Genomic DNA, 20,110 nt, shown 5'->3' with positions numbered 1-20,110 from the left:
TTACCCCTACTTATTAAACTATTACTAATATATGAAAAAAAGTAATCGATATAGTAAAATATCCTACATAATGTGTTAGTTTCCCATATGAAAAACTGAGAATCATTAATATAATTTAAAGTAACTTATTCATTCTATTAGCTGTCAAAATTTTAAAAAGCAGTGACAATAGCAGGTATATCACATTAGATTAATCACCAGTCTGTTTTTATAAAATTAGCTCCAAATTATACATATCATTATTTCCTTACATTTCCCCAAACTTTATCATGAGTTTTTTTGGATCTATTTTCCTTATATACATAATTATAATTATTAGTCGATCTAGCATATAAGCATGGCTCCATTTTTGCATTACATTAATGTATCTAAATCAGTGGTTCTCAACCTTCCTAATGCCGCGACCCTTTAATACAGTTCCTCATGTTGTGGTGACCCCCAACCATAAAATTATTTTTGTTGCTACTTCATAACTGTAATTTTGCTACTGTTATGAATCGTAAATATCTGATATGCAGGATGTATTTTCATTGTTACAAATTGAACATAATTAAAGCATAGTGATTAATTACAAAAACAATATGTAATTATATGTGTGTTTTCCGATGGTCTTAGGTGACCCCTGTGAAAGGGTCGTTCGATCCCCAAAGGGGTCGCGACCCACAGGTTGAGAACCGCTGATATAAATAAAAAGAAATAGCCGAAATCGGTTTGGCTCAGTGGATAGAGCGTCGGCCTGCAGACTGAAAGGTCCCGGGTTTGATTCTGGTCAAGGGCATGTACCTGGGTTGTGGGCACTTCCCCAGTGGGGGATGTGCAGGAGGCAGCTGATCGATGTTTCTCTCTCATTGATGTTTCTAACTCTCTATCCCTCTCTCTTCCTCTCTGTAAAAAAATCAATAAAATATATTTTTAAAAAAAGAAATAAAGAACTAGCTTCATTCCAATTGTCCAGGTTATTTCATTTCTTCCAGAGAATCAACACATTTTCTTTGCTGTGGATTTTTATGAAGCTACGTGATTTTGAGAGTTTGGAAGACTAAGTCATTTAAAAATCAGATGAGTAAAAATAACTTTATGGTAAATTCTGTGGTTCATTCAGCTCATTTAATCAGATCACAAAATAGAACATTAAAGCTCTATAGTAGAGTGATAAAAACCATTTATTTTACACTGTGGGTAATGTAGATAGCAAATTCATTTTACTGATTACTTTTAATATGGATGTTCTCATATCTCTATGTGATTCTTGGTGGTTTAAAACGGAAACTATAATGAAGTATATTAATATAAATATTAGTTACTATTTTTCATCTTATTTAGCATGTTTTGCATCCCTAGCAGAACTATATTGTTCAACATGCTTCTTATTTGCCCCTTTATTAAACACTCTAATTAGAAAAGCATCTACTGAAATGAATGGGATATACATAGAGTGCAATTTTTTAATCATGAACGAATAGATAAAATTTGACATGCAGGTCAACTATCTGAATTGGTAGGTTTCTCATCTTTTACCTTGCTGTCTCTGGAAGCAGTAGCACCATTCATTGTTAGATATCAAGCTGTCCTTGTATGTGTCACAAGAATTGAAGAATGCCTTCGTACACTGTTCATTCTTATCAAGGTAGATGCTCCCCAGCTCTGACTGGTCCAGTAGCAGGTCGTAGTTTGTATCAAGTCTGTTAAACATCCAGCCAAGTGAATCCTTGCAAATTGGCAAAATACTGGTATCAAATCCTAATGGCAAAGACAGAAAATGATTATTTAAAGCTGAAAGTCACCAGCAGCAGGAAGCAAAATAAAGTAACATAATTGTTTGTGTAGGGTATGATGTAAGAATAATTGCAAATAAAGTTATAGTTATTTAGCATTTTATGTTTGAATCCTATTTATCAATTTTAGATTATTGGTATTAAAACTTAAATTTGTGGACTTGACAAATTAAAAATTTCACTGCCTTTTTGGAATGTATCCAGAACATATTTACTGCTTTCTATCTGTGCACCACCATGCTAGGCAATGCGGATAAGGTAAAAGGTATTTGTGACATTTTCATAAAAAGCACAAAGAAAAACATTCTGATTTTCATTGTTTACATTTTTCATGTAAGATTACTTGTATAATCAAAACAGGATTCCCCCACTCAAACAAAGCAATGGCATACATAAGTTGCTCATTTCCTAGTTCCTTTCCAGGTCCTGACCTTGGTTCTGGAAATACTGGGTTGAAAAATCTAGATAAGGCCCTATTCCCTTGGAGCTCACTTTTAAAATAGCATGGGTTGAGGTATTGGTTAAAACTATTTCTACCAGAAGTTGTCATATGCTTAGGGATTACATGAAGAAAGCAACCTGTAGAAAACAAATATACTAAATTCTGCATAACCATTGAAAGAAACTGAGTTCTTGGTAAGAGATTTCTGGTATGCATCTAAATCACTCCCTCTCTCCCAATCTAATTTTCAGGGCAGTGGAGAAGCCTAATGGTGATATAACAGCCTTTATGAGTATGAGCTATGGGAATAAGAGAGAAGAGCCATTATCTTTTAGTAAGCATTCAGAGTTAGTGAAGAGAGGCTATCTTCTCCCTTCACCTACTTACTGGAATGGAGGACTCAACTGGTTTGTCTTCCAAAACTTAGTCTGGAGAACTCTAAGAGAATCCTGCTAAAGTCTACAGTGTCTGCAAGAAGGAGAGATGGGCATCTGATTTCCAGCTGCATATCTGTGTATCTACTTTTCACTAGTCCTGTTATTGCCAAAGGAGCAAGATAGTTGGAGTATGGCCCTGCAGACCAAAGGCAAATACTGCTCAGGGATTTCACCAAAGTCTGAAAGCTCACTTTGTGTTGGGGTAGATGAGATATAAGGTAATGCTCAGAGAAAGTGAGCAGAAGGCCACCAGCTAGGGATTCACCAACCAGTATTTCCTGTTTAGAGACAAGTGATAGAGAATCAGAGGAGTAATAGTAGAGCCTTAGATTTAAGCCAAATCTCTGGACTGACTACTCAGAACAATGAAGAATGATTAAAATATTAAAAGCAGAGAGTGGCATAATATGACTTTTGCTTTAAATTGACTATTTCTGTCATGTGTATAATATGAGGGCAAATGTGGAAGCTGGGATGCCATAGGGAGTGACAGGAATAGCCCATATGTATCATATATTCACAAGTGCTTGAGTTTACTATGACTGATCATCAATCTTTAAAACCTAAATTTTAAAATTATCTTTGCCCAGCTTGTATGATATATCTTGTAAACGTCATTGTTGGTTTCAACCCATTCTTACTTCTAATTTTCATCAATTATAGTGTGAAAGAAAAGTGCTGTTATCTTTCAATAATTTGTGTAGCTCTACTTTGAGGAGAACTTATCTAATAACCCAAGCATCAACAAAAAAGAATATTTCTTAAATCAGGACATTCACAGATATTTAATAAATGTTAGACACAATAGAACTAAGATTTTGCCCTTTATACTAAAGGGATATTACATTCTTGTAAAGCACATGTCTGCTGAAGGATCAATTTGATGAAATGTCATAATGTTTTAGATCAAGAATGTCAAATTATCTGATATGAATTGCTATCTTACTAGGTTAAGTTATTCAATATAACTCAGCTTTAATGTCCACATCTAGATAAGGTAGAGATTTTTAAAGCATGATCTATGTTGCCTTGAAAATAAAAAGTACAGTGAACTTATGTTATTTGAATGACATACATAAAATTGTGTTATAAGGGTCACCAGAATAAGTAATAGAAAAGGACTAGAAATAAAATTATTTTGATATTCTAAATTAAATGTAAACTTTCAATATGATCCTGTCGCCCTAACCAGTTTGGCTCAATGGATAGAGCGTCGGCCTGAGGACTCAAGGGTCCCAGGTTTGATTCTAGTCAAGGGCATGTACCTTGGTTGTGGGCACATACCCAGTACGGAGTGTGCAGGAGGCAGCTTATCAATGTTTCTCTCTCATATAATGTTTCTAACTCTGTATCCCTCTCCCTTCCTCTCTGTAAAAACTCAATAAAATTTATATATAAAATATGATCCTGTCGATGCTACAAAAATAAAATTTATTGGGGGCAAAACAAAAGGTTTCCCCAGTCTTATCTTGAACTTTTAGAGCTAATAAATACTATTTGGTGACTTTAACAGTTTGTGGATAATACTATCATATAGTCACTATATGCAATACAATGCAAATATAAAGGCAATCAAGATTGTGGTTGAAATTAAAGTTGCTAATCAGCTGGCCCTAATAATGGAAGATTATTGTGGGTTATCTAGATAGGCCCAATCTAATCACATAAATCTTAAAAATAAAGAATTTTCCACACCAATAGTCAGACAGAAATAAGACTCCCGCCCCAAAATTTCATTGAAGACAGAAGGAAACCAGAAGCCTAGAAACAGGGACGATGCCTATAAGCTGAGAATAGCTTTCAGTTTATAACCAGCAAGGAAAACAGCGACCTCATTCCTATAAATGCAAGGACCTGAACTTTGTCAACAACACAATTGACCTAAGATGTGGATCCTTTCCTAGAGCCCGCAGGAGGGCTCATGTCCTCCCGATGGCTTGCTCTCAGTGCGGGGAAACCTGTGTTGGACCACTGACCTACAGAACTGAAAAATAATGTTTGTGTTGCTTTGGCCACTAAACTTTGGGGTGATCCATTACATCAGAATTAGGAAACTAATATAGTTTAGTAACTGTATATATTTTATTTTTGTGTGTTTTCCTTAGGATTTACAGTATACACAATTATCACACACTACCTGCAAATAACATTATACCACTTCACATATGCTATAAGAAAGTTACCAAAGTATATTTACACTATCTCACATTTTCTGCTGTTAGTGTTATCCATTTGAATTCTCTATGTGTTGTATACCCCACAATACTCCATTATGATGTTTGCTCTAAACAGCTTACCAGTATTTTAAGTGATTAAAAATGAGACAAAAACATCTTTTCTTTTAAAGAAAAAAAAATTGTTCTCTATGTGTAATACTTGTACCATAAATATACTGTTTTTCCTCACCAAGCAATTCTCCAATTCCCTATGGATAGCAACGGGGTCTCCTACAATTTAATTCAATCCTTTAAAAATATGTTTTTATTGATTTCTAGACAGAGAAGAAGGGAGAGGGAGAGGTAGAAACATTGATGAGAGAGAAACATCATCAATCGGGTGCCTCCTGCACCCCCATACTGGGAATTGAGCCTACAACCCAGACATGTGCCCTGACTGGGAATTAAACTAGTGACCTCTTGTTTCATGGAACAACACTCAACCACTGAGTCACACCTGTTGGGCAAACTTAATTCAATTTTGACACTATGTCCTGGAGATTATTGCAGATTCCACAAGACTGCCCCCCACTTCAGACACTAATCACAAGCAGTAGGTTCCCAGAGCACTCACATTTCCACTGTATTTCCTGTGATATGTGATATCTTCCTCTGGCTGACCACACCTCTTAGTCTCTGGATATCTGGTGAGCCAATTTTACTGCCAGGGCATGTGCACTATTCCAAATGGCCCTCTTGGGCAGAATTCACACTGGTTCTCATTCATATGGCTCAAATATTGCCCACAGGAACCATTCTTGTATTTCTTGCCTAGACATACAATTCCAAAGCAGCAGTAACTTTCCTTTGCTTTGAAACCAAACAAGTAAACAGATCATAGCTACTATTGCCTCTTAGATTTGCCATAACCCACTTGTCTTCGAGCACATGTAAAACTCTGAGTGGTCTGTAAAAATCACTCCCTCAATTAGAAATGAGGGAAGGCACACTTATCTCTTCTTAGAGGAGTGGTGAAATCAAAGCAGAGCTTTTCCCAAAGAAACCCTCTTCATAAATTTTGCAACCTTTATTCTTTTAGATTCTCCTTTGCCCATATTTTAAGGGCAACTGATCTCCATCTACAAAATTCCTTCACACTAGTACCTAGAACAATGTTTGTTTGAATAACCTGGGGCCAGGAATTTGGAAGGGCCATCTTCAGAATTATGCCCTCCCACTATCTCTAAAAACAAGGTAGTTGAGCAGAAACATAAAAGTAAAACTAGGAGTAATCAGAGAATATGGGGCAGTACATTCCAGGTAAAAGAAATAGCAAGTATAAGGAATCTCAGATTGGTGCAGAAGCTACCAAACACACAGTCTTTATCATTGAAAAATCTCTCCACATTTTCTCATAGGTTATTTGATTGCAGAAAATAAGTTTTATTTTTTTTCTAGAATTAGGCACACAACTGTTCACTTCCTAATCCTAAGAAATAGAAAGTCTATTTTAACAATTGCATTTGCTTAAGTGGCAGATATATTAGCATAACTGAGATTAAAAATTGATGTAAAAAATCAATGAAATGACAGCAGAAACTGTCAAAATATATTCAAAATGACTGAAGGATTAGCCTTAATTATGAATATTTAATATTTTAAATTTTACTGTAATTATCCTCTACACTCAAAAAATAAAAATAAAAAGGTGCTATAATATTTGGTGAGGAAAAGGTATAAACAGGAATAGGTAATGAAAGTAAAGTACTAGGTTCATATGTATTGTAGATTTAAAGACAAATAAGACAAAAATCCCCTCCTTAATTTGTCATTTAAGCAGTTATTTTATATCCGGCTTCCAGTACTGGATGCGTAACATAATACTGGACTGACACTCCTAACCATGAGTTCTTAAGCTCTGCACATAATTAAAACAAAACAAAACAAAAAACACAAAACAAAACAATAAGCACAGAAAGAGAAGACTGAATAAGAAGCAAGCACTTTTCTGATGGAAAGTCCAAAGTTTAGGAGGGAAATTATATGGAATGAATTCCCATTTTTCACTGTTTTTAGCCTGGGGATATATAGAGTTGGCATGGCAAAAGACAGCAGGGATCCTGGTAAATAAAGAATGCACACATTATAGCCTGGATACTTAGAAAATTGTGCACAACCACTGAAGAATGAGGGAGAAATCCAGGAAGGAAAGGAGTCCAAAAACCAAATATTGTCTGCTCTAGATTTTGACGACCGATTAACCACCCATGTACATTGTAGACTCAGATCACCTCCTCAAAAATTATAATTCTGAACTGATGAGGGCTGGCACCCAAGAAGTATAATTTTCGTTTTGAGCCCAACAGAATGAGCATGTGGTACAAAGAAAAGAAAACAACAAGAAAAATGCCTCTCATTGGATTACAGTAACATAACAAAGTATCCCACAATTTAATATCCATAACATCTGGGACACCATCCATCATTATAAGACATGAAGCTCCAGAAAAATGGGACATATTCATAAGAAACAATCCAAGAGGAACAAATCGGAGATGACCCAGTTGTTGGAAATAGCAGGCAGAATTTTAAAACAATTAAAATAGCTATCCTATTGAAGGAAAAGAAAATATGCTTGTAATAACTGCAATGAGAGGAACTCTAAGTAGAGAAGTAAAAGTTATAAGGAAGAACTAAATGGAAATTGAAGAACAAAATAATAAAGCAGTCCATATATAGACAAAGGAAGGACATTCCTAATCAAATTCTTAACAACTAAAGATAAACACCAAACTTGAAATGAGAAGAAAGATGGCACATCATAATTACACAACGATTCAACTACAGCTTGTCATCTTATCTGAAAATTTAGAGGACAGGGAGAGTTGCATGATAACTTTAAATAATGTAAAAGACAAAAAATATTTTCAAAAATCTACATCCAGTGAAAATATTCATCAGGAATAAAGGACTCCTTGCTTTCACCTAGGAAGTAAAAAGCTAAAATAAGTATTGCTCCATACTAAAAATAAGAAAACTTTGAATAATCTACAAAACCACACCTTTTTTGAACCTGCCAGGAACATTTTGTACAAAAGCAATGCAATAACCATAAATATACTTTATTTGTCTGAAATAAGACATTATAAGAGAGAAAAATGGGTAAAGCAGTGAAAAAAAAGAAAACAACTATCAAAAAGGTAGATTGCTGCTCTAACCGGTTTGGCTCAGTGGATAGAGCATCGGCCTGTGGACTGAAAGGTCTCAGGTTCGATTCCAGCCAAGGGCATGTACCTTGGTTGCAGGCACATCCCCAGTGAGAGGTGTGCAGGGGGCAGCTGATCGATGTTTCTCTCTCATCGATGTTTCTAACTCTCTATCCCTCTCCTTTCCTCTGTGAAAAATCAATAAAATATATTTTTTAAAAAAAGATAGATTGCAGTTAAATCATATCAATACTTATATTAAATGTAAATTATCTGAGCACATCAATAAAAATACAAAAAAAGTAAGATGTGGATTAAAAAGCAAGAGAAAACTGTTGTCTTGAGGAAACCATTTTAAATCAAATGGCATAGTAGGTTGAAATTAATAGATTGAAAAAAATATACCATGCAAATGCTTATGGGAAGAAAGCCAGACTGACTATACTAATAATATATTTAACTTCAAGATTAAACAGGACATTACATAATGATAAATAGTTCAAAGAGAAGACATAACAACCTGAATTGTAAGTATTTAAAATGAAGCTTCAAATTGCATGAGAAGAAAACAACTGATAGAGCCAAACACAGATATAGACAAATTCCCAATTACATCTGGAGACTGCAACACTACTCTGTAAACAATCAATAAAAGAAGTAGACAGAAAAACAGCAAGGGTATAGAAGATCCAAAAAACATTGCCAATAAACTTGAAATAATTTACATTTATAAAACACTCCAATAAATAATAACAGAAGAATAATACACATTCCTTTCAAGTGCATATGAAACCTATTCTGAGGCATAAAGCAGACTTTCACAAATCTGAAAGAAGTGAAATCATACAAACTATGGGGTATCAGAACATAATAGAATTACAGTAAAATAAATAACAGAAGGGACCATGGAAAAAATATGTAGAGAACTTAAACAAAAAATTCAAAGGATAAATGGGGATTAAATAATTCAAAGATGTTATTTAAATTCAGCAAGAAAAACATAATCAGTTGTAATAATCATATCTCATACCAATAAGTGCAAAAATATATACATTAGAATATTATCCAGGTCAATAGTTTATTTTTATTTTTTTATTGTTTTATTGCTTAAAGTATTACAAAGGGTATTACATATGTGTCCTTTTTTTTCCCCCCTGGCCTTGACAATCTCCTGGCAATAGTTTTTTGAGAGAGATTTTTCTTAAGGAACACAAACTAAGAACTCTGAGATCAAAACAGAAAGATGTAGTGAGAAAATATTTGGAACACATAAAATATTAAAATAAATGTTTATGTAATATACATATGAGAATGAAGTAAGATTGCAAAACCATATGTCAGGCTGTTAACAATTTTTTGCCTCATGTTATGTAATGATTTTGAGCTATTTTATTTCCTTTTTGTTTATATTTTCCCCATTGTTTAGCTGTCATTTCCTGATGCTTTTAAGACACCTATAATGCTTACCTTCCAGGTTGTTTGTTAAGTTACTCAACAGGCAATGGAGTAAACTTCAATAAAAATAATGCTTACATTATAAATGATTGAATACATATGAAACATATGTCCCTGCCTGTGTGGCTCAGTGGTTGAACATAGACCTATGAACCAGGAGGTCAGGGTTCAATTCCTGGTAAGGACAAATGTCTGGACTGCAGTCTTGATCTCTAGTGTGGGACATACAGGAAGCAGCTGATCAATGATTCTCTCTCATCATTGATGTTTCTATTTCTCTCCCTCTCCCTTCTCTCTGAAATCAGTACAAATATATTTTAAAAAAGAGAAATATATGTCTATATTATAAAAATGTATGTTTTTTTTATGCACAGATTTTTTAAAAGTACATATTGTTGTCTTTTTTGGGGGGAGGAGGTTTCACTTTGACTAGGTTCTAATGATTCAAATTACTTGTAAAATGTGTGCTGAACACCCTGCATAGTTATATTTTGAAAATAAGAGATTCCTTTTGTTGAAAACAGAATTTAATAAAATTGACAATATTTCACATACCCTGTGAAAATCAACCTATTTCTTAATGATTCCAAAATTGGCAATGCTAAAAGTAATTCCTTACATTTGGCATAATATAGTTCCTAAAGACTAGAGCAGTGATGGTGAACCTTTTGAGCTCGGCGTGTTGGCATTTTGAAAAACCCTAACTTAACTCTGGTGTCGTGTCACATATAGAAATTTTTTGATATTTGCAACTATAGTAAAACAAAGACATATTTTTGATATTTATTTTATATATTTAAATGCCATTTAACAAAAAAAAATCAACCAAAAAAATGAGTTCGCATGTCACCTCTGACATGCGGGTCATAGGTTCGCCATCACTGGACTAGAGGTTCATCAAAAGTTTGGTGTGTAGTGAATCCACTAGCTAATTTCCCAGGACAGAATAATGTAACAAAACAATTGTATTATATTATTCACTTATTATCTTTATTGTATAGTTATAGTTTCAATTTATATAGGATGACATTAATTTAGCTAAATATGAATATATAACTATGGCAAAATTTTAATATCCAGATAGTAAAAGAATATCTAAGTAATACTAAGTGTATAATGAAATGTTATTATAGAGAGTTATTTTGTCTACCTCATAAAAGAAGAAAATGCCAGATGTCTCAATAATTAGAACAACCTAAATAAGCAATGATCTGTATCTTTCTTTTTATTACTTGACGTAAAAAATAAAATGTATCTTCTAATTTTATAAATCTTTGTTTTCAAAAGATGTTGTCCTAGAAGGCTCCTAATTGAATTAAAATGGTTCATTGTCTTTAAGCCATCAGATTCCAAAAGCAATCTTTCTCTCAATGTGAAGACAGCAAGACATAAAGTGAGCAATGTCTTGGAAAGAAATTAGACTGTATTCATTCACCCTGGGGGTGTAATTCTATCATTTTCTCTGACTGGGGAGAGCATTTGGTGTATAGGAAAGCAAAAATAAGACATTATCTTAATCTGAGCAAGACTGTTAATCTGAGAATTTTGCATATGATTACATGTGATTGTGCTTTTCTATGAGACAAAAAGAATACTAATACAATATCTTTTCAAAGGGGAGACACACCGAGACTCAACTACAACCATAAAAAAAGACACACAAAAAACATATATATAGTATTTGTTCTTTAACTTTTGGAGATTTACATAATGAAACAAAATATATCAAGGTATACAGATTATAATGGCACAACATAACCTTATTGTGTTCAATCCCATCACTAATAAAGCAAATGCAAATTAAATTAACAACATATAATAAAATGCTCGCAAGAATGGAAAAGTTAAAAAGTTTTTTTTTAAATGGCAGTGGTGAAGACTAAAGTTAATTCTCATGCTTATCTGTTAAAACTTAAAATTGCCCTGAACTTTTTGCAAAGCAGTCTGGCAACATTTATTAACATTTATAATTTGAAATTCGTGCATATTTTGATCCATTACTTCCATTGTATGGAATCATTCTCATGGAAATAAAAGCATACCAAATAACTGCAGAATTGATTGTTATGTAGCAAATAATTAAAATAGTAAATAATCATTCCTAGAGAAATAACTGATTGGTTAAATTATGGTATATGCAAACAATGCAGTATTTTCATTGCTTCTTAACTTCATCTATTCATTAATTCTACTCACTTTTATTGAATGAATACTATGTGTCAAACTATTGTATGGTTCAATGATACAGTGGTGAATAAAGACCTCTGCATTGATTAAATTTACAATAGTCGAGTGTGGAGGGAGGGAAGGAGAAAGATGGAGAGGAAGACAGATGGTGTGTGAGAGATAAAAATAAACAAAATGAACAAGTAGGTGATCACTATGGTAGATAGTGGAATTGCTACAAAGGAAAAATAAAAATAAAAAGGAGATGTGAAATATAATATTAGAGGGCTGGTTTATACATTAAATATGATTATGTCAGGAGAAGATTCACTCAGAGGGTGTACCCATTTGAGGAGTTGAGTGAGCTCATTATCTCTCTTCCACGTATTTGTCTTATGTGTTCTAATGGGTAACTTCCTTTTGGAAATTTACTCTTAGTTGGCCTCTGACTTCTTCAAGCAGAGTTTAAGGAATCCTGTACTTAGTTTTTCCTTTTTTCTCCAAAAATATTCAACTCTCAAGGAGTTCCTTGTAATTAAACCCATTATATTAAGAATGTCTCATTTTTTACAAGAAAAAGCTGAAAAGGGAAATAATATTTATGCATGTGTAAAATTAAACAGGCACTGTGCTGAGTGTTTCCACAAGCTCTCATTTTATCTGTCTCCAAGTATGGGAGGGATTATTTTTCTGAATCAAGTTCAAAGGATACATTTGAGAGAAAATATTCAAGTATGCAAATTGGTTGGAAAGATGGAGACATTAATTTTAAAAAAATCAAAATGTAAGGGTCTGGAACAAACTTTTGTCCCATTCCAGATATGTTTGTTTCCCAAAAAAGGGTAAATATACCTTATTAACTAAGATAAGGCATCTCATTTACTTTCAAGGCATCAAAAAAATTAACACCTGCCAAAAATGTAATCAATAATTATGAAGATAAACCTGAGAAACACTCCTATAAGATAGGGAAAATGCTACCATTTCTTTCTGAGTGTTGTGGGAAGAAACATATACATAGTCGCTACACATTTAGAGATAATTGTGTCCATTGGTGATAGCATACTTGAACTCTTCCCATTCACAACAGTATGGATGGACATGGAGAATATTATGCTAAGTGAATAAATATCACATGATCTCACGCATTTGTGGATTATAATGAACAACCTAAACTGATGAACAAAGGTAGATCCAGAGACAGAAACATCGAACAGACAGTCAAACTTCAGAGGGAAAGCAGGGGAGAGGGGTGGGTAAGAGATCAACCCAGACTTGTATGCATGCATATAAGCATAATGAATGGACACAGACACTAAGAGGGTGAGGGCTTGTGCTGGGGAATGGGGGTGGCCGGGGAGAGTTCAATGGGGGGAAAAAAGGAGACATATGTAATACTATATGTAATACTTTAAACAATAAAGAATTTTTTAAAAAAAGAATTAAATTAGCAATAGAATGAGGATCATTAAGTAAACAGTTCTGGTACATTTGATCAACTACTTGAGGGAAAAATAATAACACTAGACCCCTACCTCACACCACAAGGTGAGGTAAAGCACAAATAAATGTTTAAAATGAAATTGTAAACAATGTAGAAATTAAAATAGTCCACCAGTGAGGAATACCTTTCTAATAACATAAACAAAGAGATAGAACAAAAGAGAAAAAGCTAGTGAGAGAGAGAAAGAACTCATGGACATAGACAACAGTGTAGAGATTGTGGGGGGGAAGAGGTGGGTATAGATGAAAGAGGGTATAAGAGGATGAATAAATGATCATGGAAAAAACAAATAAAATAAAGAAACAAAAAGCAATGATGATGTAAGACAGAACTATTAAATCTATAAATACAAAAAGTGGAAATTATGAAAAAATTCCTTGATGAGAAGAAAACAAATGAGGCATTTTAGGAAATGTAGATTATGGATGAGTGTGCCATCTTATGATTTTTTTTAGAAGCTGATAGTTGGGAATTGAAAGTGAGAGTGGATGGGCCATGTCACAATAAGCAAAGGAAACATACTTGGGACTTCCTTTGTTGCTACAAGATGCTGCTCATGATTTTTGCCTACTTCCTCTTGTCCTATTTTAGGTCAAATGCTTCAATCTTTGAGAGCTCCCTAAAATTAAGCACGTTTCAATTTATTTCTTTTACAAGTGTTAAATATGTAATAGATATTTTTTGGAAATAAAATATTAACAGGATTGATTTTTTTGGAAAATGCAAAGTTCATAAGATTATTCATAACAAGCTCCCTATTTTATTTTACATTTCTGATGTCCAAGGAATTCAAACAAAAACTTCTGGGGGGATTATACAGATCAGGGTGGGGAACATCCAGCTCACAGGCCATACAAGGCCCCCGAAATCATTTGGCCTGGCCCTGCCAAGGCATTATGGGTGAGTTTATTAAATTTTTGACCAAATATAGCGTGTTCATTTTTAAGTTGATAATTTTGTGTAGATCAAGAATGATGTTATAAATACCCAAATGGCCCTTGGCAGGAAAAAGTTTCCCCACCCCTGAATAGATAATGAAAGAATCATATCAGATTCATATAACTCTTGTTAATAAATTTAATTTTCAGTGTGTCATTGAAATCATCCTTTTAGTCTACTGTCATAGTTGGGTCAAAGTAGAAATGTCTGCAAAGCAATCATGAAAAGGCTAATCTTTGGAATGAGGGGCACTAATTGTGCTCTCTAAAAATCTATGTTCCAAAATTCTTACCTCCCCCCCCCCCATGTTATTCTACTCTTTACCACTTCTATGAAAACACTGAAAAAATATTCCTACACCTTCAATTCAATGTAAAGACTAACTGCTGTCTCTGAGGGATATTCCTTTTTCTACCAATCAGAGGTTTCACAAATGGTTTATTTCCTTGCAAAATACTGTAGGTGTGCTTGGAAGTAAATACAATGCTGATTTTTGTTCAGCATCTAAGTGAAGGATAAACTTTGAAGTAGGTGTTTTGTTTGATCGAATGATTTGTTGGAAATAAAATCCCACATCAAAGACAATAGCATATTTCAAAGATAGAAATCTTACTGCTTCTCTCAGGCCTCAGTAATGCTTTTGTCTTCTTGTTTTGGCTTCCACTTTCATGAAGGGCCTTGAACCAGTCCCGTAACCTGTTTGCCACTTCCCTGAACTCCAGGTCACTACATGCTAAAAACAAAGAGGAATAATAACAAAAATCATGAATAATAACTTAGCAGAAGGTCAATGCTAATTCTCAAACTATTCCAGCAACTGAAATGTAACAACAGCTAAATGAAAAAAAAAAAGTAATACAATGACTTGTGTTTCAGCTTTTCAAACACTAAAAATAAATGTGTTCCAAACACAATGAGATTAAGTATAATATTTTATTTAATAAAGAAATATTACTAGTGGAATTGTACTTCCACTTTTCTCTAGAATATAACAGCAACTGAAAGTTCTCATTTTTAACATCACATAAATTGGTCAAATATGTATGTTCTGAACACTTTTGCCATAGTAAGGTTGTAATCATCTGGGCAAATACGGAGTTGAAAATCCAAACTGAGTACTTACACATTTATTATTGGCTATACAATACCCAAACAAAGAGCAAAGTTTTATCCAATAAAAATATCTGCTAAAAATGATAAAAAGTTGGTTGATCAATTTAGCACAGTTTTTTTTAACAGTGATAGTAAATTTTAGTGCTGTAGTGCTTACCATGTGTATCTAATAACAACTGTGACTTCATATGATTTTTTGGAGTTCAATGAGTTTATATTTAAGAAAAATAGCATTTTAAAAATTAACTCTAATATGAAACATTATATACCTTTATGGTGTGCCACATACACCATACCTTCAATTTCTATGTAAGATGATGCAGGTATTGTACTGGAATACTTCAGGAATTAAGAATCATGTGATCATACCAATAATAATAATACTAATAGCGAAAACTACATACTATCAAAAATACTTTATATACAGTAACATGTTTAATCCTTATAAAAACTTAATAAAATCTATGCTAATATTGCTGAAATTTAAGTGTTAGAAAAATTATGCATTGGGAGGTCAGACAGGCAAGTATCAGATGCAAGTTCTGTATCCAAAGATAGAATACAAGGTCTTTTTTAAAAAAATATATTTTTATTGAATTCAGAAAGAAGGGAGAAAGAGAGAGATAGAAACATCAATGATAAGAGAGAATTATTGATTGGCTGCCTCCTGCACACCTCACACTGGGGATCCAGCCCACAATTCAAGCATGTGCCCTGACCTGGAATCAAACCATGACCTCCTGATTCATTGGTTGACAACCACTAAGGCACGCTAGCCGGGCACAAGTCTTAATCTTTATAGCAAACTACCTCAGTAGTAGCATGATCCAAATTAGATCAAACAAGACACTGTTTCACTCAAACCTTATCAATTTTCATTTCAGTAAGTTATGACTGTAGTCATGTGACATGGTCATCTCTGCAGAGATGTATGTGAGCAAAACAGATTTTTAAAAGAAAATACACAAAGCCTATGTCAATATATCTTCTTTAAAGGAGCATATATCTTCAAGTTTATTGTTTTTAATTCATCTTTATTGTTGAAAGTATTACAGATGTTCCCTTTCCCTCTCCCCATTGACCTCTTCCAACACCTCCCACCCCACCCTAGGCCTTCACTGCACTACTGTCTGTGTCCATGGGTTGTGCATATATGTATATAAATTCTTCAGTTAATCTCTTCCTGCCTCTCCTTCCCTCTGAGATTTGTCAGTCTGTTCAATTCCATTTTTAATGTCAATTAAAAACAGATCACACAGATCTCATGGAAAAATAAGTTAATATGCTACCACATATTCCTCAGCATTAACAGGGGCCCATGATGGAGGTTACCCCATAAGACTCGCCTTTCCTTTTTTTTTTTTTTCAGACAGAGGCTACACTGCTGTTATGCATTATTATAAGTCATGAGTCAAATGTCCTTATCACACAACAAAATACCTAAGGTAAACAATATTGGAATATAACATTATTTATAGAATGACATTCCTACTTCACTTTTGATCAAATCCTTCGTTACAGACATGTTCGGATTGCAATATGACCAGTCAAACTTCACTCTTGTGAGTGTCTGACAGTCATCTGTGGTTTACTAGAGTTCTTTCCTAGAATAAGTCAAAATGTCCAATCTGCATATTTTCTAACAGTTCCCCTAGAAATAATTCATTGTATTTATACAGCATGAAATGCTTTTAATGAGGTTTCACATTTGATTTTATTATAAAGCCCGGAAGATTAGGTAAATGATTATTATTTTTTATAGCTATGGAAACTAGGACACTGAATATAAATGACTGCCCTAAATTTTATAGCCAGTAGTGAACTAGAAGAGTACTTGGTACTCATTGATCTAATTGTATTTGTAGCCAGAAATAAATAACAGAATAATAAATCATAATAACAAAATAAATATAATTTTAAATTAAATTAGAATGAAAGAAAAACAAGGTTTTAAAACAATCATCTTTATTGTTTGAAAGTATTCCATATGTCCCCTTTTTCCCCCACTGACCCCTTCTAGTCTTCTCCCACCTCTCGCACCAGACCTTCACCACACCATTGTCTGTGTACATGGGTTGAAAAGCAAGGTTTTAATGCAAGGTTCTTCAACTGTGTCAAATTATTAACTAGAGTATGGTATTAGGTAAAGCAAATGAATGAAAAGGGAAGAGGTCCTGGAAATTTAAAAAGTTACATATACATTTATATTTGTGTACCCACACACCTACTCACATATTTGAAAAGGCAAAACATGAAATAGAATCAGTGGGGATAAAGCCAGAAAACAATCTAGACTATGAAACAAAAACAATAGAGAGAGACTAAAGCAAAAGAACATCAAGATCCAGATTAACAAGTCTACTATCTGCCTTATGGAAGTTAATAAGAGAAAGGATAATATGAAAATGGATAAAATTATTTTAAAAATAAAGAAAATAATTCCTATCGCAGCAAAAGAACAAGTTTTCAGAGAAAAAGGAACCACCGAGATCTTTTCTGACTGAATTAAATGTAGATCTATATATACCGACACCAAAATACCTTTCAATATTTAGAATATAAAACATAAAAATAAAATGACAAGAGCTTGCAGGAAAAAAATAAACATAAATGTTCAGACTGAAAAACAAACAAAAATTCACTACCAAACACAAAGAGTAAGCTTTATCTTCCAATAATTATTAGCAACACTGGGTTACAGAAAAATATAAAGCAGGCCTTCAACATTTTAATAAAAATAGATTTTAGTCCTGGCCGATGGGGTTCAGTTGGTTGAGTGTTGTCCCAGGCACCTAGAGGTCACAGGTTCAATTCCAATCAGTGCACATGCCCAGATTTGGGTTCAATCCCCAGTTGGGGGCATGCAGGAGGCAGCCGATCGATGTTTCTGTCATTGATGCTTCTCTCTCTCCCCCTCCCTTTCTCTTTCTCTAAAATCAATAAAAACATATTAAAAATAAATATATTTTAATCTAGTACCTAACATCTATTCAGTTAGCAGTCAAATAGGGCAGAATAAAGGCATATTTAGGTTTGCCTCCATGAAGATGGGTTGCAGCAAAATAATATAGGAAATTAAAAAAAATATAAGGACATGAAATTTACAAAAGTGGGACCCCACTCAAAAACCGAGAAGCACAGTATTCAGACTAGCAGTGTAGTGCATTTCAAGATGAAGCAAGCTCACGGTCAGCTCAGTCACAAACAAATCTGGTGGGTGGTGGCCAGAGTGTGATTTGATAGAATAGTCTCTGGTTGACAACTTGTAAAAACTTACCATAGTCATAAAATGGGGATATGAAATGGTAGATGCATTTAAAACTGAGGCTAGTAATATCGTCCATTAAGAAAGAAAAAATATGCATTTGTACAGATATAACTGCAGCACAAATTCTCACTTTTTAGTGAACAGTATTCACATTGTCATATTGTAAAATTTTTTATGTGCAAATTGACTTACTATATAAAGAATTCACAGACGATTTAAAAATGATTATAGAATAAAATGTAAGTGTGTTATCAGTTTTGGCAATGAACAGTCCACCTATAGCCACTAGGAGTAGAGGGCGGGAGTAAGCACATGTGGAGTGAAACATGGCCACACTAACGTCCTCATCTGACACAACGAGGAAGCGAGCGGTGTCTGTGGAACTGGAAACAGATGGTTAAGTGCTTCTGTTTTTGTTTTTTCTAATGATTTTGCTTTCTAAATTGTAACCAATAAACAGCTAAGAATAGCCATGTAATTATATTGAAAAGTGGGAGAGAAGTGAAATATGTTCTCATTTATCAAAGCAGAAAATGTAAAGGTAATGTTTGAAGTTGATAAATGGCTGTTTCACAAATGAGCTCATCACCAGATGGGGAGAAGCAGTAGGCTTAAAAACCATCAGCTCTATGACCTAGGGGTGGAAATGAGAAGTGGGGTGGGAGGCTGATTGTCGGTCTTGATTATACTCTTTCATACCTTTTGGCTTTTCACCCCAGTCCTGAAAATTTGTTTGAGAGAGACACTTCCCTCCCTGCACTGTCTCTCCTTCATGAAAACTGCAGGGCAATACTAAATGCACATTGTGTGGACAGGAGGTGAAGGAGGACAATTAGAATTTATTGATCATAGTCATTAACTCAAACATGGAGGTATTAGCTTCCTTTCTAACACCAATTAGTTTAGAGAATTTGTTGCCTCATTTCATATCATAGTTATTTCATGGCAAATCTGGTACTCTTAAATCAGAAAAATCTCTGTTATGCTACACTAGCATCTTTTCCTATCAATAAAGTATATATCAGTGGCAGGGCTACACAAGAAGAGTACTGTGTTATTACATATTAGCATAACCAATGGACACAGACACTGGGGAGTGGGGCTTGTCCTGAGAGGTGGGAGTGGTGGTGGGGGAGGCATCAATAGGGGAATATGTAATAGTTAAGCAATGAAAAACAAAGAGTACTGTGCACTCAGATTCTAGGTTCTTATTACTCAAAGAGGATCACAAGTAGTGAGCATTGATGGAGTGAGTTAGGGAACATTTCAGTGCCTACCAGAAGCCCAAGACATTTTATTTGGAAGCTCCTACCTGTAGCATACATAAATAATATGTTGGGTATCAAATTTTTTAAAATATTTACATAATATGTCCAAGTGAATTTTCTTTTGAAAACAAGTCATTTAACCTAAATTTGGCAATGATTTACCTGGAAGCATTGGGCAAAGTAGGGATTTTTGCCAAATTAGAAACTTTAAATCACACATTTCCTGAAATTTAATGAAATGTTATAAATGCAAAATTAAAAAATTAAAGAAGACATATTTCATAACTCTTAAACATTTACTTTTGATTATTTTTCTTTTATTTTTGTATTTTGGGGACAATAAATATCTCTCAAGTCTCAAACACTTTCATAGACTAACAT

The 20,110-nt window shown here is 33.9% G+C and overlaps 1 protein-coding gene across 1 annotated transcript in view; it reads right to left on the bottom strand.

The window, feature by feature from the left end:
* SPOCK3 (SPARC (osteonectin), cwcv and kazal like domains proteoglycan 3) overlaps positions 1-20,110 on the bottom strand; it is a 333,704-nt gene that overhangs the window by 12,099 nt on the left and 301,495 nt on the right. The window contains exons 7-8 of the mRNA XM_059697687.1: positions 14,694-14,813; positions 1,519-1,740 (exon numbers count right to left, since the gene is read on the bottom strand). Coding sequence (XP_059553670.1) covers positions 1,519-1,740; positions 14,694-14,813 — 342 coding nt within the window. The remainder of the gene's footprint in view (positions 1-1,518; positions 1,741-14,693; positions 14,814-20,110) is intronic.

The sequence above is a fragment of the Myotis daubentonii genome, chromosome 5 (assembly GCF_963259705.1).
Source record: "Myotis daubentonii chromosome 5, mMyoDau2.1, whole genome shotgun sequence".
Taxonomy (NCBI): domain Eukaryota; kingdom Metazoa; phylum Chordata; class Mammalia; order Chiroptera; family Vespertilionidae; genus Myotis; species Myotis daubentonii.
Note: the sequence above shows the minus strand (reverse complement) of the source record. Positions and strands in the feature narration are given on the sequence as shown.